Source organism: Dendrobates tinctorius, unplaced genomic scaffold (genome assembly GCF_039654945.1).
Source record: "Dendrobates tinctorius isolate UK_male_01 unplaced genomic scaffold, ASM3965494v1 ptg000166l, whole genome shotgun sequence".
NCBI classification, from domain to species: Eukaryota; Metazoa; Chordata; class Amphibia; order Anura; family Dendrobatidae; genus Dendrobates; species Dendrobates tinctorius.
In genome coordinates this window covers 7,641,506-7,668,509 of record NW_027361833.1, presented here as the reverse complement: position 1 = coordinate 7,668,509, position 27,004 = coordinate 7,641,506, and the positions used below count along the sequence as shown (strand labels likewise).

Sequence of the window (27,004 nt, the reverse complement as noted above, 5' to 3'; positions counted from 1 at the left end):
AATCGGCGATCTCGCCAGCGAGATCACTGTGTGTGACGAGGCTCTAACATGCGGTATACCAAATTCATTAAGAAGCCTGCTTCTCTTAGTGAATTTGCCACAGCTTGCAGCTGACAGGTACTGAAAAGTTATAAGCGCTGACTAGGACAAATTACGCAAAAATGTTGTAACATTTCAAACTGTTACACCAGAATTCTGGCATAGACTGTCTGGTAAATCATCAATATAGAGTCAAAGATGCGCAAGAATAGCTTTATAATGTCAACATCTGATTTACTCCTACTGAGTAATGACTGAAGAGGCCGAATCAATATGGATAGCTGCTTCTTTGATTAGTGTCAAAAATACTAAAGTAACCTTAAACATTAGATGAACATCAGCTGGCAGCTAATATTTTGTGGGGGGTTGTTATGAATGGGTCACCGAGGAGAAAAAAGCAAAACACGCTAAGCCACAGAAAACCAGAGTGGTTGGTAACTATGCAGATTGCAGATCCCTGATCTTACCACAACAACTAGCAGCAGCCGTGGAGCGTGTCTACGATGAACCTAGACGCCTCGTCACGGCCGGAGGACTACATAAGCCTAAAGCAAGAAAAGGGAAAACTAACTGCCCCAGAGCAGACCCCAAAGGAATAGATAGCCCCCACACATGTAATGACGGTGAAACAAGATGAAGGCACAAACACAGGCAGGAAAATAGGCCGAGCAAATGATGGGGCCCAAACTAACTAGACGGAAAGGAAACAGAAGACACTGTCTGCAACCTGCATAAAACCCTACAAAAATAATGTCCAACACTTCTGATAGCAAAATTAACCCTGAAGTCACTAGACTTCTCCCACTATATCAGCACTCTGAAATATTCTGAGACAGAGCAAAAAGAGACCGAACTAGTAAGGGACAAAAAGCCAATTGGCAAAATACTGATAAATAAGAGGGGAAATTCAGCACAGCCCCCAGCCGGGGCTGGCAGACCACACAAAAAACTGAATAGACCAACAAAATCAAGTGTGAACATTAGCAGAAAAACTTAGCTTTAGATGACTGGAACAGAGCTGAAAACCAAGAGCTGACAAGCCAGAAGGAATCACCAGCAACTGAATAGGGCGTCGGCTGTCTTAAATCCAATCTGAGAATCCTGAGATCCAGTTGTCATCCTCATTCTCAGGTGGCAGATCTCCACCGATCAAACCAGCTGCACCACCTCCCGTCACCACCAGAGGGGAGTCCAGAAGGGGAACTCACAACTGGTGAACCAGAGAATGAACTCACAACAGGGGGTGTCCTGACTTGGGAATGCATAATGGATTTCACATTTTTTTTAAAGGGTAGCTGTCCAGTGATTCATGTTGCACAATCCACGGTCAGCAATATTCACAGCCTGGCTGCATGATTGCAGATAGGTATATTATTTGATGAAATCCTCTATTGATGGTTTGCCTTCTGCGAGAACATTTCAGAGAAAATCTACTTTGAATATCTGGTTGGGGACCTTAGCCGGAAACCAGACTAGTTGTGAGCCGCCCCCAACCAGCACTTCCCATCGCTGCTGGAGGTAAATGACATGTCTTTCCCTATGTAGGCGCAAGGAAAAGATATGTCAATCACCTGCAATGACACTGGGAAAAGCCGGGCAGGGGTGGTGCTAGACTAGTCTGGTCTCGGGCTAAGGTCCCCAAAGGGATATTCAAAGTAGATTTTCTCTCAAATTTTCTCCGTAGATAAAACACTGTCAATACGTATTCCACTTCCCCTGTTAACCCCTTAGTGACAGAGCAAATTTTGTACCTAATGACCAAGCCAATTTTTACATTTCTGACCACTGTCATTTTATGAGGTTATAGCTCTGAAACACTTCAACGTATCCCACTGATTCTGAGACTGTTTTTTCGCAACATATTGTACTTCGTGTTAGTGGTAAAAGTTCTTCAATATGACTTGCGTTTATTTGTGAAAAAAATGGAAGTTTGTCAAAAATTTTGAAAATTTTGCAATTTTCAAACTTTCAATTTTTGTGCCTTTAAATCAGAGTGTCATATCGCACAAAATAGTTAATAAATAACATTTCCCACAAGTCTCCATCAGCACAATTTTGGAAGCATAATTTTTTTTATTAAGATGTTATAAGGGTTAAAAATTGACCAGCGATTTCTCATTTTTCCAACAAAATTTACAAAACCATTTTTTTTAATGGACCACGTCACATTTCAAGTGAGTTTGAGGGGTCAATATAATAGAAAATACCCAAAAGTGACACCATTCTAAAACTGCACCCCCCGAGGTGCGCAAAACCACATTCTAGAAGTTTATTAACCCTTCAGGTCCTTCACGAGAACTAAAGCAATGTGGGAGGAAAAAATGAACATTTTACTTTTTTGACAAGAACACCCCAACCCTAATCCTAGCTCTAACACCAACCCTAACAGAAAATTGTAAAAAAAAAATACTGTACATTTTTTTTATTTGATTATTTTTACCTAAGGGTGTGATAAAGGGGGTTTGATTTTACTATTTTTTTTATTATGACTAATGTAATAGGGTCTATCACAGTGAATAAAATGAACCAATAGGAAAAATCTCCTATTGGTGAAGGCAAGGAGATCCCGGCGAGCGCTCTGCGCATGCGCCCGCCATTGCTTTCCCGGTAGAAGGGACAGGACCAGGGGATGCAGGAGGTACCGTGGGGCTCAGAGGACCCCATTTCTGACTCCTCTGATGTGCTAGATCATATCAAAGAGAGAAATAAATGGGAAGCCGGATTTTCTTTTTTTGCAAATAACAGCTAGCTGAGACCCCTGTGATTTTCTGACGCCGGGGGTCGCTATAACCTTATTTCTCATTACTGTTAAAAAGCGCTGCTGAGGAATAAGTACCATTAACTGCTGCCGTATTGGCAGTTGTTAAGGGGTTAAGAAAACTTTCGTACTTGGGTATCCTGAGTGTGTATGTGTATTGGATAGTTGGGAGGTGTGAATACCAGCTTATCAAGTAGTTGCCTTATGAATATATTAGATGAATGGCCACCTTGTCTAAATTTACTACCATTTAATTCAAGACAATAAATGGTAAAAAAAAATAGACACAGGCATGTTACACATTCATAAGGCAATACTAATGGATATGCTTAGATTGCAAAGACAAAGATGTCATAACCAAAATCAAAAGTTTTAAGAACATGCAGTGACTAAAAAATAGCCAAAGAAATTTTGTAAGTAAATTATTTTTCTAAAGTGTAGATTGTACATATGGTCATATTCTTAGTGAGGTTTGTCAAGATGTCTACTGGATACTGGTAGTGTACTTATTTTCAGTGGTATGGACACCTGTGTGAAAGATTGGAAATTACTGTTGGGTCAAACTGTGCAGTTGTTTGTATATTTTCTTTTTTATGGATAGATAAAATTTTTTGGAATTTCATATAATATAGATAGATCTGATTGAAAGATGTGTACTCATTAAAAGGCCTTCTGACACTGGTAACGGACGACATCAGGCTCTGTCTTATTTGAGTTTACTAGGAGTAAGTAGTCCATGACACAATGAACCTCGAGCACCGTTCTTAATGTGAAGATTGAATTGTGTTTACATTCTTGTTTCCACAGCCCTGCTTCATCTCCCCAGCTATCACACGATGACACTCACTCACGAATTGAACATTATGCTAGCAGGTATGACTTTATGGCACAAGCATCCAAAACAAACCAGAAAGCCTTGTACCTTTTAGCTCATTCCATCAGGAGAGTCTTCTGAGGCTTTAGAACCACTTCCATAACCTGCAATGATTCACTGATTTTACCTATGTGTCGGTCTTCCATTAAACCTCTATCTATCTAGCATTTCATGCCTGTTACCCATCAGGGCCTGAGAAATGAAGCGGTAAAATGTATGCACCTTACTTCCATGCCTTTTCTTTCAGTAGTGTATCTTTTAGATTTCCCCTATGTAAATACATTCAAGTAAGAGTAAGTGGGTGAGCTTGTGGATATGTGTGAATGATTATACTAATACAAATATGTATGTTCTTTTCAAAAAATTGTTTTTATATCTGTTGACTCAGCAGATCTCCATATCTCCCAGTGACAAAGAGCACATTTCAAGAGAATTCTCATTCAGTGTACCAGGAAAATAGTTTCTTTCAAGTAGCTGCTGTGTTGACCATGGAAAGAGGGAATGCAGGCTTAGTTGATCCTTTCCCCTTTCGCTACGCAGTGGACAAAGTTTTTGCAGGTTTTCCCTTTCCAAAAGAACGCTTTATTGGTGAAAATGGGGCGAGGTATTTATGTGGAAGATGCAAAAAGCCCATCTATTCCTAATGTATTTTGATGGAGTGTCTGATGTAGAATTCAGCAACCACAAAATGAGTTCAGTGATGAACTCAAGCTCCGCAGCAAAATACAATTGTTAAAGAGTTTGCTGCGGCTGCTATGGTCCCCGCTGTCTTTGTTTTCTATCATTTAGCTATGCGGTAGCATGTAGATGTCTGACAGCCGCAGCCCATTCACAGGCTGTATTGTCCACATGTCTACAAAGACAAGTAGGACACCAAAGTGCATTGCAATAGTAGGGCCAAGAGTGGTAAAACCAAGGAAGTATTGCAATGGAAGGGCCTAGGGTGGTGAATATATTGGGGTTTCTTGATGTGTTTTTTTTAATTTTAGGTGCTGCCTTTTGAAAATTTGTGCACGTCAAATTTTGCAAAATTTTCAACAGTAAACCCAGTACACATGATTATACCCCAAGGGAGATCTAAGACACTGCACGTTTATAGCATACGTTTCTCTGGCTTTCCTTTTTATCCAAATGAATTCAGCAGATATCTATGTGTGGGCTACAAAACCAATCCCTTATCTATGTATGGAACAGATTTTGCTTGTGAGCTTTCCCATAATGGAGGCCCATTTTTAGTTTTCTTCTGAGCCGCACCAACTTCTATGAATGCCACAGTTACTTGCAATTCTGAATTTGTTTCTAAGACATATGAGCAGGCATCTGATTACCGTAGTTGCTATGAGCAACTGCTACATTTTGGCACTCTATTATATAAATCTCACCAGCCATGTTATTTCACTATTGAAACATTAGATAATGACTGTGCAATGGAATTTGCTGCATAAAATTACATACAGCACTAATTACTGCTAATTGTAATCACATAATAACAGGGAGGTATGGATTTGTGCACTCTACCGCAGGTGACTTGGTAGTTTTTCAGTTTGTTTGTAATGTAGGTTTGTATATGAAGAATATGTAAATGTGTTTCCTTCTCTGCAAGAAAAACACAGAAAGTCACTTTGTATGAAAATGTTTGTGTCTCTTCTATTCACCTCTATGCATGCATACGGGTACTAACCTTTATTTCAATATTAATTTAGAATGCGGAATTTAATGTTTGACCTAATATGACCCTTTTTTCAGACTTTGCAATGCCTTTTTGCCTTGTTTCATCTTATGATCTACTGATTTTGTGCCTGTTGCATGTAAGCTTATTAGTTTTCTGCTATGTTGTTAAAAGGTTATTGTAATTCATGGTCGCTATTGCTATGACGAGAACTGAATTTATAAAACAGAATATGAACATTTTGCTTGTTGGAAAAAGGAAAGATCCCTGAACTTGACCATTCAGTAGAAACATGATGCCCAGTCATGTCGAACAAAAATGCACTCCTGAGAGAGGTTTTGACAGTAAAGTTTTCCATTACTACTTTTTATTATAAAAAGCCTCTTAATAAGGTCAAAACTAAACTGATCACAGATTGTATGAGACCCTCAACAATCGGCATTACATAGTTTTTACTGAAATATGCCGCGTTTATAATGTAGAAATGTGTTGGGTCTTCAGTAAAGAAGTGCTGGTTGTAACCACTCTTCACACCAGCTAAGGAATGGAAGCCCAAACCCGGAACGATCTTCTATTTGCGCATAGGATTTCTGAAAATAAGTCTGTTTTTTAAATTTAACTAGTGTAGACTAACCTAATGGAGTTGTCTTACAATTACAACAGGATAGGGGATATGTCTGATCGCCAGAGGGCCTATCCTGTGACCCGACCCATCCCGAAGAATGAGTCTTCCATGCTCTCCATCTGAATAGTGCAGCAATCACTCTGTTTACTCTACTTCTCTGTGCACTCTTCCGATCTGTTTGTTCACGCTGCCACATTCTATCGGAATATCACGAATCAATCACTGACCTCAAAATGAGGCTCCACGGACTTTATTTGCACATTCTATCGGAACAGCTGAGTACAGCACTCTATTTTCATAAATCCCATAGAGAATAAATGGTGTAGCAGCATGCATATGTGACTGCATATCTATAAAACAAGGGACACAGGATACCCTTTTTCTGACCATTGGTGGCCCCCTAGTAGTAAGATGGGTGATTACTTGTAGCTTAGGGACAACACCTTTAAAATCCTAGGCAACTATGTTTTGGATGAAAAATACTCATGTATACCAATTGTATGATGGCACACGCTGTGAGAATACGTTGCTTTCTTAACTTATTTCTTGTAGTTACACAAACGCAAATAAGCGTTTTTTCTGTGTCAGCTGCACTGCTGTGTATATCCTGAATACAATGACTTTAATTATATTGTAACCATAGGTTACTGTAAGCACATTATAATTTTCCTATTTGAATCTTGAATTAGCTTATAGGAGTTATTGCATATGAAATATATCCTTAATATAGTGCAAATGATATCCTGCACGATTCTTGGTTTAGGAAGCTACATACAGCATTCTGTGCTGATGGACAATTTTTATCACATTGAGCACTATATGGGTATTTTTCAGTGTTTAATTGGCTGTTTGCTTCTTGTTTCAGTGTGGCAAATTACATGCAATGTTATAATTATGTATTATAAATGTAGAATGGTTTTTATGAAAATGGATGTGGAATTCGTAAAAGGAGGTTTCATTTAAGTAGAAGGGTATTGAACAGGACAAGGGAAGCAAAGTGATGTCTGCAAAAGTAACTAGAATATATAGTATACTAGTTGAAGAGCCCGGCGCTGCCCGGGCATAGTAACTAACTAAGGTTATGGATACAGTTAGTTAGTGTGCAAAGCTGATTGTATAGCCCTGCCCACGCCACATAGCCATATTCACTATTATATCCCACATCATCCTGTCAGCCAGAGCTACCGGACTACAACCCTAATATCCCATACCGTTCTGTCAGCCAGAGCCACCGGAATACTAATATCCCACATCATCCGGTCAGCCATAGCCCCCAGACTACTACCCTTAATATCCCACATCATCCCGTCACAGCCGCCAGACTACTACCCCTAATATCCCACATCGTCCCGTCAGCCAGAACCACCGGAAAACTACCCCTAATATCCCACATCATCCCGTCACAGCCGCTGGACTACTACCCCTAATATCCCACATAATCCCGTCAGCCAGAGCCACCAGACTACTACCCCTAATATCCCACATCGTCCCGTCAGCCAGAACCACCGGAAAACTACCCCTAATATCCCACATCATCCCGTCACAGCCGCTGGACTACTACCCCTAATATCCCACATAATCCCGTCAGCCAGAGCCACCAGACTACTACCCCTAATATCTCACATCGTTATATATATAAAGCTGAGTGTAGAGCCCCGCCCACTCCGCATAGCCACATTCACTATAATATCCCACATTATCCCGTCAGCCAGAGCCACCAGACTACTACCCCTAATATCTCACATCGTTATATATATAAAGCTGAGTGTAGAGCCCCGCCCACTCCGCATAGCCACATTCACTATAATATCCCACATTATCCCGTCAGCCAGAGCTACCGGACTACTACCACTAATATCCCACATCATCCCATCAAAGCCAGTAAAAGTAGAATAGTGAAATTGCACAGAAACATGGTTCACTAAGATCCCAGGTCAACTTGTAATTTGTCCCGCTGAGTTGCTCATGGATGTACAGCATCTGTATGCAGTATAGTATCATATTTAATGGGTTATGAGAAAAGCATTACATGTTATATGGGTATATTCAGGTGAATTATGGGGAAAGTAGCACTTAAAAAAAACTCACAGCATCAGAGCACAGTAACACATCAATAATGCATAAAAGTGTCTGTGAGAAAATATTAAATCCACATGACATTTAATATGTGCACTTTCCTACATTCATGTGTGTCACTTAATGATACCACATGGGAGGGGGGGATTAATTTCTGTCATGTTCTCATTGCTCCTTTCTGGGGGACAGACGATGGCTGGAGCTTATGTTCCTGGGGATGCTAGATTTCTCCCACCATGTCAGTGTCTGCTGAGGTGTTGTCAAGTGGGAAAACTTGCGCATAGCAATCAATCACAGCTCAGCTACTGTTAACCAGCTCTGGTGAAATGAGAGATGCTTAGTGATTGGTTGCAAGGAAAACTGTTGGTCATAGCAACCAATCACAGCTTAGCTTCTTTTAAACAGCTCTGGAGAAATGAAAGATGCTTCGTGATTGGTTGGTGATACACACACACACATTGATTTTTATATTTTGGTGATACACACACACATTGATATATATATATATATATAGAGAGAGAGATAGTATATAGTATGTAGCAACACAAACGTGAAAGCTTCCAGAAGTACAAAATAAAAAAAACAAACATGCTGACTTGTATACAATGCATCAGATATTAGAAGTTTTCCTATTCAGTTACTACAAGCTGAAAGATAAGTGGTATTCAGGCCACAAAAAATGGTTCATATACTGATATACGGTAGATCAGCAAAAGTCTGAGTTGTAGGACCCTTAGCTTAAAACTGGTTATCTAAGCACCATAGCTGCATCACGATATTAGGCTAGTTTCACACTAGCGTATCTGCACGCAGCACACGGCACCCCGCCCCTCCGGTCATCTCCTCCTACTATCGCACAGTGCTGCATGCGATCTGCGCACCCTATCTTTAGCATAGGGTGCGCAGACCTTGCGCTAGTAGGATTTTGCGTGCGCTGCGCCCTTTTGACGGTGCGCCGAACGCGCCATGTTGCATTTTGGTGCGCTCGGAGCACCGTCAAAAGGGCGCAGCGCACGCAAAATCCTACTAGCGCACGGTCTGCGCGCCTATGCTAAAGATAGGGTGCGCAGATCGCATGCAGCGCTGTGCGATAGTAGGAGGAGATGACCGGAGGGGGCGGGGCTTAGCGGCGCCGTGCGCTGCATGTAGATACGCTAGTGTGAAACTAGCCTTAGCAAGGAGGAGTTTGGCCTAGCAGTTACTCATGCACGCAATCACTCCATTACAACTCTATTGTAGTGATAGCACCTGAGGGCATAGCTGCTTCTCTCATCTTTGGAGAAAAAGAAATAGGTGACCCCTGGTCTACCAGGTTAGCTGACTACTGCTTTTAATCTACTTTCACGCGTTCAGTATTTGGTCAGTATTTTACCTCAGTATTTGGTGAGTTTGTGACCTCAGTATTTGTAAGCCAAAATCAGGAGTGGAAAAGTATAATAGAAACACATCACCGCTTCTGTATTTATAACCCACTCCTGGTTTTGGCTTACAAATACTGAGGTAAAATACTGGCCAAATACTGAATGTGTGACCGCAGCCTTAAAAGTACCATCACACTTAGCGATGCACCAGCGATCCCGACAACGATATGACGTGGTCAGGATCGTTGGTGCATCGCTAAGTGGTCACTAGTGAGCTGCCAAACAGGCAGATCTCACCAGCGACATAGCAGCGGTCGCTACTTACCTGTCAGACGAGGCGATGAAGACGTCCTCCCGCCCGCGTCCACGCGTCACTCGTCTCCACAGCAGGAAGCTGACGATGAGAAACGGACCAGGATGTTCTCGCTCGATCAGCGATAATCAGCGGGGGAGCCGGTCAGAGGTAAGTATCACACATAGCGATATCACTAGCGATATTGCTGCTGCGTCACAAAACCAGTGACTTTAAAGCGATATTGCTAGCGATATCGCTTAGTGTGACGGGGCCTTTTGCTTAGCTTACATGGAGAGGTGACACCTTGTGTATTCAAGAGCAAGATTTCTTGGAGAAACATGCATCAAAGTTTAATTAGGCAAGCAGTCTTCATTCTATAAATGGGGAAATTCTAAATTTTACCTATAGCAATATTGGGATTGGAATGATTGCAACATATGAAAGTGCAATATTAGACTTTCCAAGACATTGCAAATAGTGTAATATTAATAGTAACCTGCCCCTGGCCTGTAACATGTTCAGGAAGTTCTAGTTATTTATTCTTCAGCCAGTACCTGGTGCTGATTAAATAGATAGATGTACTGTATTGCCTGTTGTAATTTCCATTCACCTGAAAAGCAGTGTGAACATTGAAAATATGTCAAATGCAATATTGCACACCATACTACTGCTTATTGAGGTCAAAGTAGTCAGATGCTTATTGTTACTATAAAAACGTAGGTCATCTGTAGGACAAGGTCGCGGTCAAAAAATGGAAAACACAAGTATTGAGACAATACATAATCTGTTTTAGTTTTCATACCATGATCACACATTGTCATTTTGCTAACAATTGATGTTGACTCACCAGCTGCACAGTTGCCATTATTAACAATTTTCTTCTTTTATGTTTCCATAGGCTAGCTGAAATGGAAAACAGCAATGGATCCTACCTAAATGATAGCATTTCACCCAATGAAAGCATGTATGTATATTTGCATAGTGAAATTACAAAATAAGTGAATGTATTTGAAACAAATTGTTGTTGAAACAGAAGTACCGTATTTTTCGGATTATAAGATTTATAATTTTTTTCCCCAAAATCTGGGAGGAAAATGGGGATGCGTTTTGTAATCCGGAGGCAGTTTACCGGGGTGGGGGGAGGCGGGCTGCGGTGGAGCGGCGTCAGCAGGAGTAGGGCGATGCTGAGGCCTTAGGCTGGGAGAAGAAGTGGTGTCTCAGCGAAACGACGGCGAGCCCTAAGCTTTCATTAAGATATTGGCGATGAGAAATGGCTGACGGAGAAGGCGCATGCGCAGATTGACATTGCACCGCTCCTGCCACCACCTGCCTCCTGCAGCAGCGACCATACCTCCTATGACCCCGCTCCACCACAGCCGATCCCCAACTGTAAAATCAGACTGTAAGAAGCACCACCAGTTTATTTAAAAAAAATTTTTTTTTGCCATTTTCTTCCCCAAAATTTAGGGTGCGTCTTATAGTCCGCAAAATACAGTATTTGTAAGGAATATGTCATGGTTGATAAGGACTTGAGGGGGCTTTAGAATTTGAATTGTCTTTTCTTTGTTTGTTTTGTTCAGCATGAAGAATCAGCTACTGTTTGATAAATCTGGCAAAAGCTTAAGGGAAGAGTCAGATTGCCATATAACTCGGACGAGGATCGCAATGCAATGATTGGACTGACTGACTGCTCTCCCGAACCAATTGTGACCTGCTGTCCTGTTCTGGTCAGGAGAGTCGTCGGTTAGTCCAAGCATTGCGTTGCGATCCTCATCTTATACGGCCATCTGATTTTTCCCTAAAGGAAAGCTATCATCAGAAAATTAGATATTGTTCACATCTGGTTTTTGTGTTGCATGTTTTTTTTTTCTTAATGCTGAAAATGTTTATTTTTTTCATATCATGATCATTATTAAGCAAAATTAGTAATCTGTCCATTTTACACTGGCCTATCAGGCTTTTTTAGGCTACTTTTTTCCGCAGCTGTATTTTTTTTATACAAATAAGAAGCTGCATTTTACATTATTGGCAAAAGCTGAGATTTAAGAAATCTTATGCACACACTTTCCTGACTGAATTTGAGAACTTTGCAGCATGTCAATTCTTTAAATGTTTTTGCATATTTTTTTCACCCATATAAACCAATGGCAGTGCATTAACGCTGCAAAAATATGCTGCAAACTAGTTTTTGTTGTGTTTTTTTGTGAATACAACTAACTTTATTAAAGGGAAGGTGACATCCCTAAAAAAAAATTTTTCAGCAATTGAAAAAATGTAAAGAATTAATGTTTACATTTTCTTAAAAAATATTATCATTTGTCTTTAATTTTGTAAAATATGAAAAATAATTTTAAAAAGTTTGGCATTTCCACTTGTTAACACTAGGGGGAGCAGCTACTGAAGTTTGGCACAAAAACCTAGTGCAACTAGCTCACATTACTGCACTGGAGTAAATATGGGCGGAATCTGCTGACATGCGTGTGATGTCACTCCTCTCCTCCCCTTCTGGGTGTTTGCTAAGAGAAAAGAGAGGATGACATTTAGGAACACAGTGAGCTGACATTTTGATGGGGCCTGCAAAGTTACTGACTGTCTTTGCATGTAAAGTATGGATCAGAACAGGCCATCAATCAGCAGACATGTTTCCTGGATTTCTGTTGAGCAGACAAGCAGACGGTCCATCCATGTGTATAAAACACAGCGCTCTATGTACAATCCCTGGCACCGAACAGGGTGCCCCCCCATAGACCAGCACACTGCTCTCCTGAAATACTCTGTGCTGCTGTCACCATGCTCCTTCCACCATATATCAGGCCCCTGTCGCCTCGCTTTCACACATCACCAGGACAGGATCTGAGGAGAGGAATGGGGTCTTCGGTCACCAAGGATGGCAGGCAGCAAGGATTCTGGGAGCACGGTGACAGCAGCACAGAGTATTTCAGGAGAGCAGTGTGCTGGTCTATGGGGGGGCACAGAGTGAGGTATATGGGGGAGGAGCAGGGTGACAGCAGCACAGAGTATTTCAGGAGAGCAGTGTGCTGGTCTATGGAGGGCACAGAGGGAGATATATGGTGGAGGAGCAGGGTGACAGCAGCACAGAGTATTTCACACGGGATAGGATAGATACACGGCCCAGCAGTCAGTATCACACAGGATAGGATTAGATACATGGCTCAGCAGTCAGTAGAACACAGGATAGGATTAGATACACAGCTCAGCAGACAGTATCACACAGGATACGATTAGATACACGGCTCAGCAGACAGTATCACACAGGATAGGATTAGATACACGGCTCAGCAGACAGTATCACACAGGAGAGGATTAGATACACGGCTCAGCAGACAGTATCACACAGAATAGGATTAGATACATAGCTCAGCAGACAGTATCACACAGGATAGGATTAGATACACAGCTCAGCAGTCAGTATCACACAGAATAGGATTAGATACACGGCTCAGCAGTCAGTATCACACAGGATAGGATTAGATACACGGCTCAGCAGTCAGTATTACGCACGAGAGGATTAGACACACGGCTCAGCAGACAGTATCACACAGGATAGGATTAGATACACGGCTCAGCAGTCAGTATCACACAGGAGAGGATTAGATACACGGCTCAGCAGACAGTATCACACAGGAGAGGATTATATACACGGCTCAGCAGACAGTATCACACAGGATAGGATTAGATACATGGCTCAGCACACAGTATCACACAGGAGAGGATTAGATACAGGGCTCAGCAGTCGGTATCACACAGGATAGGATTAGATACACGGCTCAGCAGACAGTATCACACAGGATAGGATTAGATACACGGCTCAGCACACAGTATCACACAGGAGAGGATTAGATACAGGGCTCAGCAGTCAGTATCACACAGGATAGGATTAGATACACGGCTCAGCAGTCAGTATCACACAGGAGAGGATTAGATGTCCAGCAGATGGCCAAGTGTTTTGAAACAGCAGGGAGCAGCTCCTCCTATGTTTTGCAAGAGCGGGGCAGCAGCTGGCCGTGTGTTTTGGAAAGAGCAGCTTGGTGTCCAGGAGCTCGTCCTGGTTCCTCTCCTGCAGGTTGTATGTGCAGAGTGAACATCCAAGCTGGAACAGTACAGCATCCAGGACTTGCAATAGAGTGTAAATGAAGCTAAAAGAAAAGCACTGGGCTCTAATAAGATGGCACCTGGCCACACCTACAGCTGTGAATTGAGCTGCCCACAGAGGCGTGCCCAGTTCACTCCTGATGCTGCTGCAATGATACAGATAGGGGTCGGGAGCCGACTATTGTTTCTTATGCCCAGGGACTGCCGTAAATGAGCATGGAAAGTGTCGTTCAGCAGCCAGAGAGGTAAGATGGCAGCCCCCAGTGGCTGCATTACTACAGAAAAAAAAAAAATCCATACACACCACTGAGTCAAGCTTAGGGGACAATATCTTTTTATACTATTTTCTTTTTTACATTAAATTATGAAAAAACACGGCACCTTCCCTTTAAACTTTCTGTAAACAAATCACACGTAATCTTAACAAAAAAAGACTGCTAAAAAACCCTGCAAAAACTTAGCAAAACCTTTCGTGCTGCCAAGAGAGCAGATTTTGGCTGCATTAAAAATAACGCTGCTTGTGAACATAGCTTTAGACTTACACTGCCTAGCCTTTCAGGGAAAGTTGTCAGCAAGACTCCATGTTATCAAAGGCAGGATAATAATGACTGTTAATTCCTCTGTACACAGCTAAGGCTAGGTTCACATTTGCGGTTGAGTTCGCAGCGTATCGTCTGCAAACGCATGCAAAAACGCATGCATGCGGTTGCTGACGATAGGCAAGTGCTATTTTCCCAGCAAATTTTTGAATTTACACAAGCCACGCCCAATGGGCTTGTCTTATGTAAATTATTGTGTACGCAAAGCGTACGCATGTCGTTGCGTACACTTGCTGCGTTTTTTTATGCACGTCATCCGCATGCGGATGACTGCGAATATTTGACGCCGCAAAAAATGCAACAAGATGCGTTTGGCACGCCCCACCGCATACCGCGAAAAGACGCAATCGTACGCAAACGTACCTGAATGCATACAAAGGCATGTCCCTGCGTACCCCATGTTAAAGATAGGTACGCAGGACATATGCAGATGTACGCGCATCAAGCGCAGCAGACTAAACCGCAATTGTGAACCTAGCCTAACATCACAGAGTCCACCATTCAAAATAGGTGATGTTACGGAGCCATGGACTCCCCCTTCCCTTCTCTTGACCTTTGCACACTATTAGTTACTTCAGTACAAAAGAGAGGGTCAGAGTCCGTACATGTGTCACGTCGCTGTCAGACTCGAGGACTACTGTTCTGGTCTTGGCCACTGGGAGGCGCCGGACTGTCACGTCGCCGTCAGACTCGGGGACGGCTGTTCCTGCCTCGACCTCTAGGAGGCGCCGTGGTTCGCCCGTGGGTGGTGGTGACGGAGAAGGGGCTCCTGCGCAGGCATCTGGTGGGCGCAGGCTCCGCTCCTCTGTCAGTCATGAAGGGGTTGGTGCATCACCATCTGGCCTGGTCCTGGGGGCGGTACAAATGATGTCATCAGACTGTGAACCTGTGAGGGATAGCCTGATCCTTCAAATACTTTGGGGCCTGTCTTGCAGGCCGCCAGATATAGTCTTGGTTTCCCCAGTGTACTAGTGTGTTATTTGCTATTGCTGACTCTGACCTTAGCCTTGGATTTTGACTCCAATGCTGCCTGCTGATTTTGTACCTCTATTGCCCTCCTGGTTTAAGACACTGACCTTTGGCCTGGATTTTGACTCTGCTACTGTCTGCTGATTTTGTACCTCTATTGCCCTCCTGGTTTAAGACTCTGACCTTTGGCTTGGATTTTGACTCTGCTACTGTCTAGCGTTTTTGTACCTCTGCTGCCCACCTGGTTTAGACTTGGATTCCTGACTACGCTTTTGGTCCCGTTTTTTAACCCCTTATCTGCTACTCCAGTCTGTCAGACCGGAGTAGCAGATAGCAGAGCTATGCCGGTCTGTCTGCACCGCTCTGCCTCCACCTCCCGCCCTGCCTGCAGTGCACGCTGGTATCTAGGGTAAACATCGGGTTTCTAAGGGCCCCGCAGCCCTTAGAAACCCGATGTTTGCGTTGGTAACCAGCGTGCTTGCTGGTCCTGATCGCTGGAGGGGCTGTCTATGTGACAGCTCACCAGCGATCAGCTAACAATGTCCCAGCGATCCCATCCACGTCGGATCGTTGGTGGGATCACTGGGACATCGTTATGTGTAACGGTACCCTAAAGGGCCTGTTACACATAGCGATATCGCTAGCAATATCGCTGTAACGTCACTGGTTTTGTAACGTAGCAGTAATATTGCTAGCGATATTGCTACATGTGACACTTACCTCCGACTGGCTCCCCCGCTGTCTGTTGCTGATCGCGCGAGAACGTCCTGGACCATTTCTCGTCGGGCGCTTCCTGCTGGGCTCCCTCTGGCGCCGACGAGCGACGCGTGGACGCGGGCAGAGGACGTCAGGATCGCCACGTCTGACGGGTAAGTAGCGACCCCCGACCGCTGCTTTGTCGCTGGTGAGATCTGCCTGTGTGGCAGCTCACTAGCGACCACTTAGCGATGCACCAGTGATCCATATAGTTGTCGGGATCGCTGGTGCATCGCTTAGTGTAACGGTACCCTAAGACTATGTGCACACTTTAAGTATTTTATCTCTGTATTTGTAAGCCAAAACCAGGAGTGGGTGATAAATTCAGAAGTGGTGACGTGTTTCTATTATACTTTTCCTCTGATTGTTCCACTACTGGTTTTGGCTTACAAATACTGAGGTAAAATTCTGACCAAATACTGAACCTGTGAACGAGGCCTAATAGTAATAATAACCTCTCCTTTGCCTCCTATAATAACCCCTTCTGGGCATTCATGTTATAATAATAGTAACCCTTACGTGCCTCCATATTATAAGAATATCAATACATTTTAACAGCCTTGGTTTTTGGAAAGAACCCGATGCATAACGACTGCCAACACCAAACTAATAAACTGGTAGTGGTGATTTATAATATAAATGAAAATGCCAACCTCTTGTGTGCCTCCATATAGTAATATTAACCCTTTCTGTGCCACCAATAAATAACCCGTTCTGTGCCTCCATATAATAACAATAACCCGTTCTGTGCCTCCATGTATAATTCCCTTTTTGTGCTTGGTTCTATATAAAAGCAATTCCCCCGCTGGGCCTCCATAAAATAACACCTTCTTAGCCTTTATAAAATACAAATAATCACTTCTGTGCCTCAATACAGGAATAATATAAAGAAAGATTATTGTTAATTCCTTCTTTGTGTCTGTCTCCATATGATACTAATGCCCCCTGCTGTTCCTTCATATGGATTGAACATGAAGAGGAAGTGCGGGCTGCAGCTGATCTGACTTCCTCTTAATGTTCAGTTTGTATGAAGGCGGAGACAGTGACGCCAGTGCTGATTGGGCGCAGGGCTCACGTGTCATAACCGCACGAGAGCCCCAGAATCGTGAATGCCGACATCGCTGGAACGGCGCAGGCATGGGAGGAGCTTATAGGCTTTTCTATTTAATCTGGCCCAAACATTTAGATCAAGAAGGGGTTGTTCTATTAGTGGACAATCCCTTTAAGAACAATATGTTTCAAAAGGAGCTTTGCAAGATGGTATAATATTGGCTATAAAGGGGGCTTTACACATAGCGATATCGCTAGCAATATCGCTGAAGCTTCACCGATTTTGTGACGCAGCAGCGATATTGCTAGCGATATCGCTATGTGTGATACTTACCTCCGACCGGCTCCCCCGCTGTCTGTCGCTGATCGCGCGAGATCATGCAGCTCCATTTCTCGTTGGGCGCTTACTGCTGGGCTTCCTGCTGGCGCCGACGAACGACGCGTGGACGCGGGCGGGAGGAAGTCAGGATCGCCGCGTATGAAAGGTAAGTAACGACCGCTGCTGCATCGTTACATCGCTGGTGAGATCTGCCTGTTTGGCAGCTCACTAGCGACCATTTAGTGATGCACCAGCGATCCTGACCGGGTCGTATCGTGGTCGGGATCGCTGGTGCATCGCTAAATGTAAAGGGGCCTTAAGAGGGGTTTGTGATAAACTTTAGTCTGTTTAAACATATCTGTCACAGGTTTCACAATACAAAATGCATGCATTATTAAAGTGGTTGTCTGGGACTTTTACATTGATGATACCATCAGTGTCTGATAGGTGGGGAACCCCGATGATCAGCTGTTCCAAGTACTAGCAGCCCGTATGTGCCAAGTTGCCGAGTTGCACAGCTCCTTCTGCTGTATAGTGGTACTGCATATCTGCCCCCTATTCGAATTAATAGGTGGTGGATGTGCAGATTTTGGCTGTGGCTATTGTTAGGAGTGGTGGAAGGCACTAAAAAAAAAAAATAATAAAGTACCTTTGCCACTCGGGGTCCACCCTGCGGTGGATGACAAAACCGCTGCTGGGAGAGGCAGAGCACTAATATGCACAGGGTTCTAACTCACCCAGATGCATTAAGGCAAGCCCTGTTAAAGCACACAGAGCTGCAGGGAAAAATAACGCATAACACAATAACACAAAATAGTGTCACTGAGCCTGTTAAATGCACAGGATCTCAGCGGCACACGTGCGGTAGCCGGAAACCAGAGTAGTTAAGGATAGTCACTACAACCGAGCGGACTTACCATGTACACGTGTGCTCGGTGTCGCAACTGCGCACGCCTGGAAAGGCTGCAAGCGCGATGCAGGACGCTAAGCTGCTGGAAGATGGAGCTTGTGCGCGTTGGCGTTAGTGCAGGTGCTGACAGAATACCACTCACTCACACAGGCGTAATAACCGAGGGAAGGGGTTTCATAATGAGTCAGTCACCAGTCCAAGCATCCGTTACCATACACACAGCAGCAGTATAAAAATACTAGCGCATGGCATAGCGGCCATGCGCACTTTTTATAGCGTACGGGACCTGCCAGAGCCCTGAGCTAAGCCAATGGAATCAGGAGCAGGACCTGAGCACCTGACTCCTGAACTCCAATGGGAGCTCGTCCTGTGAGCATGCTCAGAAGTTGGAAAAAAGGACTTAGCCTCTGGAGACAAATGTGAGAACCTGGATTCCCGCATAGGCAGCATAGAACCCAGATTTCTAACAGCTACTATGCAGTTGATGAAGCTGTGCTGTGCAGCTGCGCAACTGAATTTATCCATTAGCGCCGTCATCAGGAACAAGTGATCAGCAGGGATGCGAGTTATTGCACCCCCACCGATCAGATATTGATGACATATACCAAGGATAGGCAATCAATATAAATGTCCCGGGCAATCCCTTAAAGCAGATTTTGTAGACTAGATGAGGCTTGTGTACTTTCCTTGCCTTATAATAAAATGAGAATGACTCTTTAAAATACAAAATTCAGTATTATGGTCATTCTCACATTTATTTTTAAAGCAGGAGCTTCATCAGGTCTAATAGATCTACGGTAATTAATAAAGTATGTGGTGTGTATTGCAAAATCTGGTGAATAATTTACTGAGAAGGCAAAGTTTAAAAAAAAGCACTGTCCTAGTTAATAAGACAAGTGCTAACTTTTGACCGAGTCTTTTAGTGGTTTTCAAGGCAAGATATACATCAAAAGAAGTAATAATGTTGGTTAAATATACATGGGTGGTAAAAGTCCAGCTTGTTCATATTTCATTATAAATGCTATCCTTTAATGTTTGCTGTTTCTTTTTAGTATTCTTGTGCATTGGTGATTTAGATTTATTTCCCATGCCTGCCTGTTCATGAGATAGATTTGGAAGGTGATAAAAGACTAATAGATATTGACATATTGCTCCATCTCGCTATAGATTACTGCTAATGCAAATACAATAATTATAACTGAGCAAGATAAATAGTTGCCTAGTAGCTAAATAATGATTTGTGCTTTATTATTACACAATTAAAACCAAATAGCTCAGTTACCTTGAAGTGCTTACCCAAGTAGTATTCCTTAGATAGCGGAGTGCCTCTTTATATGTTAACTAGGATTTAACGAGATTATCCAGTAATAACCAATCTTCAGTCCATCATTTCTGTAATAACCGAATCATTCATAGTGCATTTTATTAGCTCTTAAATTACCATTTTGCTTGTAGAGAAATGAGCCTTTGAGTCATCTCAGATCCATCCCTTTTTTTCCAAGTCTTATCGACTGTATATGTTTTCTTTAGTGTGCATTCAAGGAAGAGCACTGATTCTTATGTGTTTCACAGAGATGATGAGCATTTGCTTATCCAGCACTACTGCCAAAGCTTGAACCAAGAGTCCCCTCTAAGTCAGCCCCGAAGCCCTGCCCAAATACTTATCTCTCTGGAGAGTGAAGAGCGAGGGGAGCTTGAACGAATCCTCGCTGATTTGGAAGAAGAAAACAGGTATGTATATTATATTACTGTATCTGGAATATCTGGATGTGGAAGTTCTCTGATGTGTTCGGATGCAAGAGGTCTACAGACAGAATTGTATTGCAATAGCTAGCCACATCCAAAGGTTTATAGAGTAACTGTAACGGCTACATTTCCCAGACGACTCTTATTATACTAAAACAATTTCAGACGAGACTTTGACAATTTTCTATGTTAAATGAAGCAGAAATCAGACTGCATAATTGTATCTGCAAATCAGAAGCCTGAAATAGATGTGTCGAATTTGTTTAGTGCCAACTCAAATGTGTCATTTCCTTCAACTAAGGCTGGAGTCACACATAGCGACTCACCAGCCATCCTGACAACGATATCAATGTGTCAGGATCGCTTGTGAATCGCTATGTGATCGCTGGTGAGCTGTCAAACAGACAGCTTCACCAGCGATCAGCCCAGCCACTTCCCTTGGATACCCGATGTGTACATTAGTTACCAGCAGATCGCTGGTCTCCCGCCTGTCACACGCAGCGATGCGTGGTGGCCAGCGGGAGACCAGCAACCAAAAAAAAGTCCTGGCCTTTCCTGCAGGGATACCGGCAGGGGGGGCGGTCGCTGATCGCTGTCACACACAGTGATCTCGCTGGTGAGATCGCTGTTGTGTCACAAAAATTGTGACTCCGCAGCGATCTCGCTAGCGAGATCGCTATGTGTGACGGGGCCTTAAGATTGCAGGGAGTGAAACAAAAATGCGCTAGCAGAACATGTCTCCAAGAGATATCACAGGTCTCAAAATATTGTTTGCCAGAGAAGAGCCTGCTGACATCAGTAGATTGTCAGAGAGACCAAAATCAATAGGTTCTAAAGTCTAAAGGGCCTCCTCTATCAGATGAATCCTGTGTTAGAACGTTTTAGCCATGGGAGCATCCACACCAATCAGACAGCCTACCTAGTCCTCCGAACAAGTCTACAAAAGTTGGCATCATGAAACAAGTCTTCACTAATTACATACTTTGAAAGGATTCAGTAGTTTGCACGTGTTCTTCTGGAAGACCAAACAATCCCCCAACCTCAGGAATAAGGCATTTATGGTAAGTGTGAATGCACACATGGACTTCATCTTGGTTGGGGTATTTGATAGATGTGGTAACAACAAGGCCTGTGTCTGGTGACTGATGACCATTAAGATCCAGCTCTACCTAATTTTAGTGCCCCATAAATAATTTTTATGTACATTGATGCTCTAAGATTACAGGCCTCTATTCATTAAGGCTAGGTTCACATTGCATTTAACCAGCCCATTCAACGCATAGCGTTGACGGGCTGGTTAACGGTATAGCATAACCGATGATTGCTTCATCTGCGCTAGCGGTGACAGAGCCTCAGACGCTGCAGACCGCATCCGAGGCTCCGTCACTGAATGACTGCACATCGCGACGCTTTACTGCATGCGTCTCGATGCGCCCGAAAAAGGGGATCTATGGCAGCGTTAACGGACTGCGTTACACCGCGTTATGCCACGGTGTAACGCAGTCCGTCTAACGGACTGCCATAACGCAGTGTGACCCCGGCCTAAGGAGTTGTCACCAGAATTCTGTTGTAAAACTCCTTGAAATGTCTCTAATTTTTGTGACATGGCATTTTCACACCAGTCCCCGCCAGCTCCGTCGAAGTGGGTGGAGATGGGTGGGAACAGGTATGAGGAAACCACTCAGCAAATGTATCATAGTTTACACCAGAAAAATGGCATACATTACACCAGAAATGTACACCAGCCTTTGGTACACCATCTTAATGAATTTGGCACATCTTACAACAGTGTTTGCTTCATTAAGACTAGTGCATAAACTAGTCTTAATGAACTGAGGCCTCAGTTCAGGAATAATTAATTGAATTGACCATGCGTGAATACTCGTTTTGTTGATACCTATGATAACTACAGTATATAACGGTGTATAAAAATATATCTGTAGCTTCAGTTCATGTGTAATTGACAACTCGTGTTTTTCTATTTTTCATTTTTTGTGTCTGAAAAACAGAACTTTACAGTCTGAATATGATAGACTGAAGGAGCAGCATGATCATAAGGGATTGTCCCCACTACCGTCCCCTCCAGAAATGATGCCAGCCTCCCCACAGAGTCCACGAGATGCAGAACTCATAGCAGAAGCCAAGTTACTGCGCCAGCACAAAGGACGTCTGGAAGCCAGAATGCAAATACTGGAAGATCACAACAAGCAACTGGAGTCGCAATTACATCGGCTTAGACAGTTGCTAGAGCAGGTATGCCAATAGCCGCTCCAAGGTGGTCTATAAATGAATGCATTGCTTCATAGCATGCACCTTAATTAATTTTTGTAGGGAAATTACTGGTAGACTGATGATAGTTGATTAACAGGGTAATCTCACTTTTAATCCTTATCAAGTTTCTAGTATGAAGGATACATTGTTGTATGATTAAACAAGTAGAGCACACAGTAGGAGATGAGACACTTAAGTGGCAGTGGTGACCCTGAATAATAGTGCTTTTGTATCGCCATTGTAGTGTCCCTCAGGGCTCACCAAAACACTTCACTTCTTTTTTTGTATTGAAATACATTCTGAACTTATTGAGTGGAAAAGGACCGATTGTCATGGGAGATGTCGATCTGACATGTCAGTTTTCAGACTCCCTATGGTGACCTTTTTTTTTGACAAACTTTGGATTTTTTTTACCACGTAAGTAAAAAAAAAAGAACCTATACATGTTTGGTATCTATGTACTCATAATGATCTGCAGAATCATAATGGCAGGTCAATTTTAGCATTTACTGAACATGGTAAAAACAAAAAGTTTTTGCAATTTCACCGCACTTGGCATGTTTTCCCGATTTCCAGTACACAGTATTTTAAAATCAATGGTGCCTTTCAAAATTACCAACTCGTCCCCCCAAAAAACAAGTCCTCACATGGCCACATTGAAGAAAAAATAACAATGTTATGGCTTTGGGAAGAGGGGGAGCAAAAAATGGAAATGCAAAAACAGAAATACCCCTGGTCCTTAAGATAACTTGTGGAAAAGAAGGGATGAATTAGAAAGTAAAGTTCGGTAAACCGAAACATTGTTTACCCAGGATAACAACTTTGTGCAGAGTTTTTCTCTGGAAAGAAGCCAAAGAACAACTGAGAGTATTTCAAATAGAGCAAGCAAGCTGATAACAAAATAATGTTTTTGAAACCGCAGTTTTATGAGGAAGGTGAAACAACTGGGTGTTTACTAGTGAAAATGGCCCAGATTCAGAGGGAGAATGTTTTTTTCCTTCGATTAAAAATAGACAAGGGAGATTTAACAATCAAACTCCTGAAATTTTAAAAACTCTACACAGCCTCTATTCTAATTTGTACTTGTCTGGGGCAAAGTTCTCTGGGGAAGACTTAGCTGACTATCTAACTAGGGCTAAACTTCCAACTTTGGGTGAAAGTGATAGAGATTTTTTTAGTGTCACCGATTTCTCTAGAAGGAGATTCAATGAGCAGTAGGGGAATTCCCAAATAACAAAGCCCCTAGGTCTGACAACTTCCCAGTAGAAATCTTTAAAATTTTTAAGGAGAAGCTTTTATTGCACTATTTGGAAATGGTTGATGACGCATTTTCCGAGGGTACAATGCCATCCTCATTATATGAGCCGATAATAGTCATCTTACCTAAGGAAGAGAAAGATAGGGACTTACCAGAATCATACAGACCCATTTAACTACTAACAACTGATGTCAAGAGCATGTAAAAAATCCTAGCAAATAGATTGAGCTCTGTGATAACTTCGGTAATACATCCGGATCAAGCTGCCTTCATGCCATCTAAGGCCTCTTTCACACTTCAGTTTTTTTGCATCAGTCAAGATCCGGCAAAAGGACGGATGGCGGATCCGTTTTAGTACTGATGACAACGGATGACACCCGTCGGTTTTTTTGACGGATCCGACAAATGAAGAATTTTAAAGGAATCGCAGCCTGGAAAAGGAGAGAGAGAGAATGAGAGAGAGAGAATGAGAGAGAGAATGAGCGAGAATGAGAATGAATATGAATATTTTTTTGTCCGGCACCCAGAAAGAATTTCGAGTTAAATGAGTGTCTGGAGGATCCGCCACAGAAAATAACGTTGCAAGCTCCGTTTTGAAATCTTTGAGGATGGTGACGGACAGGAACTTTTGGCGGATCCGCAAAAAAAGTGGATGCTACGGACGGCAATCCGTCACAATCCGCCAATAATGGAAGTCAATGGGGAAAAAAACGGATCCTCAAAACCTGGCGGATTGTGACTGATTGTAAAAAACGGAAGTGTGAAAGAGGCCTAAGTCGACTGCGATTATCCTATGAAGTATATTTTGAATTTGCAAGCAGTACAGCCTAATCCCCAAAACAAAGCTGATCTCTCCTTAGATTCCACAAAGGCCTTTGATGATGTGGAGTGGAAATATATGTGGGCGATGCTAAGGGAAATGGCATTTGGGCCTAATTTCATCAAATGGGTAATGCTGCTGTACAAGTCCCCAATAACCAGAATAAAAGCAAACAGACATAGAGTTTTGATCTTTTTAGGGGAACAAGGCAAGGCTGTCTTCTATCACCCCTGCTTTTTGCTATTCATATAGAGTCTTTGGCCTGTATTTTTAGGCAACATCCAGTTATTAGACGCCTTAAATACGGTGGCAAAAAGGAAGGATCGCTGTGTGCAGAAGACTTGTTATTCGTTCATAATTTGAATACCTCTGTCTCAATAATAATAGATATCATCTCTAAATTTGAGGTCTTTTCTGGCTTAAGTATTCATTGGTCGATGTCTGCTTTACTCCCCCTGCATAAGAATAATGAGTCTTTATCAAACCCAGTGGTGCAAAAATTTAAATATCTGGGCATTTGTTACCAGCAAGGTTAATGACTAAATCCCTTTAAACCTTAATCCCTTGGTAGTTAAGTCAAGTAATAAAGACACAGCATGGGGGAAATTATCCTTCACTGCCCTTGGCAGAACAAACCTCATTAAAATGTGCCTTATGCCCTCTGCACTCTGTGCCTTACATGACTTTCTTGTTTGGATCTCAAAGCACTGGTTTAAAAAAATGCATATCATGTTTTATGACCTGGTCTGGAAAAAGGGTGTCCCTAGAATAAAATTTGAAAAACTACAGTTGTCCAAAGATCAGGGCAGTTAAGCCCTTCCTAATTCAGGGGGATGGGCATTGGAAAAGACTAAGGGGCATTGGTGCTGAAATACATGTGGGAAAGGGATAACATTTCGGAACTCCCTAGAGTCAGATATGCTCAAAACCAAATCAAGTAACACCCCGCCCGACCCTTGGGCTATGGCTGTCTTCACACTTGCGTTGTGTAGAGGTCACATTTCCTCAGAAGAATGGGAAGAATGTTGTGAAGTCCCGGAAAGGTATCTATTAATGTGGCACAGAGAAGATTCCAACTGTTTCTTATTCATTGAGCATATACAACTCCAAAAATTATGCTTAAAATTAATCTCAGACAGGATGACCAATATCCAAGATGTAGTGAGGAAGGCAGACTTGATCCATATGTTCTGGTCATGCCATAGATTTGGGGAATTATAGGAAAATGTGGGTAGGCTGGTCAGAGAGGTATATAACAGTTGACTACCTCTGAATGCCAAATATTGTGCTTTAGGGTGTGTGGGAGATATTAGAACCTCTCCTCAACTACAACTGGCAATAGGAAAAATTATCTACCACACAAAGTCTATCTCTAAACATTGGCTGTCCAGTACTCCACCCACAATAGAGGACGTGGTCCTGTGCCTAAATGATACTATTTTGATGAATAAAAATGTTTATATTAAGAGGGGTGACATGGCCAAATTTGAGAAGCAGTGGGGAGACTGGATTAAATGACCAACTGTGGTATCTGAAGCTCTCACTATGATGTGCTTTTTTAATATGTTTATTGTCACTTAACTTTTATACCACCTGAGAAACAACTTCCTTGTTCCTGAACACTGAAAAAATTCAGTATTTACTTATAACAAGGGGGCACAGGGTGGTAGTCGCGGGCGAGTCCACTAAGGCACAGTCAGTGAGCACCCTGGCCGCTTACACATAAAAAGACCGTTCTAGTCCTGGCCCTGGGTCACAGTCGATTATCTCAGACACACGGCTGCTCTCCATGCTGGAATGGCATCTTCTGGATGTACCACACATCTCACTTTTTGTAGGGCCCAACATTGGCAACTTGTTTAATAAAGATGGTGTAGAGAAGAAGGTACAATTCCTGAGCTGTCCCTATTCCTATGTTCTACTCCTCCAGCAACGGCTGCAGCAGCAAAGGCAATAGCTCCCAGAAGCTAAGAGTCTCTCGGTGGGCACTTGTACAATCCCTATGCCGCTGCCCGACAGTCCACTAGCAGCTTTGTTTCCCCTCCAGGGGTGTGATACGCTCCCAACAGGGGAGCACGTCCTGCCACGGCAAACATGCCCGGGCACTGACTGTGAACAGGGACTTCCTGTCCCTTTGGAGGCTGCTGACCCAGACAGGGACACAGAATAAAAGGGACATCACACATTGCATTGATACATATAGAAAACATTGCACGACAACACACATTAGTACATAGGTGACAAACCACAAGAGGCAGAGTGGAGGCAATGGAGGGTACCCACCACCTCCTTACATACTTATATTGGTCTGCATTCTAAACAAGGGTAAGTTTTTGTTGTGGTGGGAATAAGCAGGTTGTGGTAGGGGGTTATTGTTGTTTATATCCAAGATCTGAAGTGAATGCTCTTTTCATATGTTTTATGCTGTTATGCATTTTCTTTACATTGTTTGCAAATATCAATGTACTTATATGATGTGGTACTTTATATATTGCT

The 27,004-nt window shown here is 42.8% G+C and overlaps 1 protein-coding gene across 9 annotated transcripts in view; it reads left to right on the top strand.

Moving 5' to 3' along the window:
- DMD (dystrophin) overlaps positions 1-27,004 on the top strand; it is a 3,834,938-nt gene that overhangs the window by 3,771,441 nt on the left and 36,493 nt on the right. For 8 of the 9 annotated variants that reach the window (XM_073550686.1, XM_073550687.1, XM_073550688.1 and 5 more), the window contains 4 exons: positions 3,605-3,670; positions 10,596-10,661; positions 19,986-20,144; positions 22,169-22,412. In XM_073550686.1, the coding sequence (XP_073406787.1) occupies positions 3,605-3,670; positions 10,596-10,661; positions 19,986-20,144; positions 22,169-22,412 (535 nt within the window). The remainder of the gene's footprint in view (positions 1-3,604; positions 3,671-10,595; positions 10,662-19,985; positions 20,145-22,168; positions 22,413-27,004) is intronic. The other variant, XM_073550684.1, reaches the window with a different exon arrangement.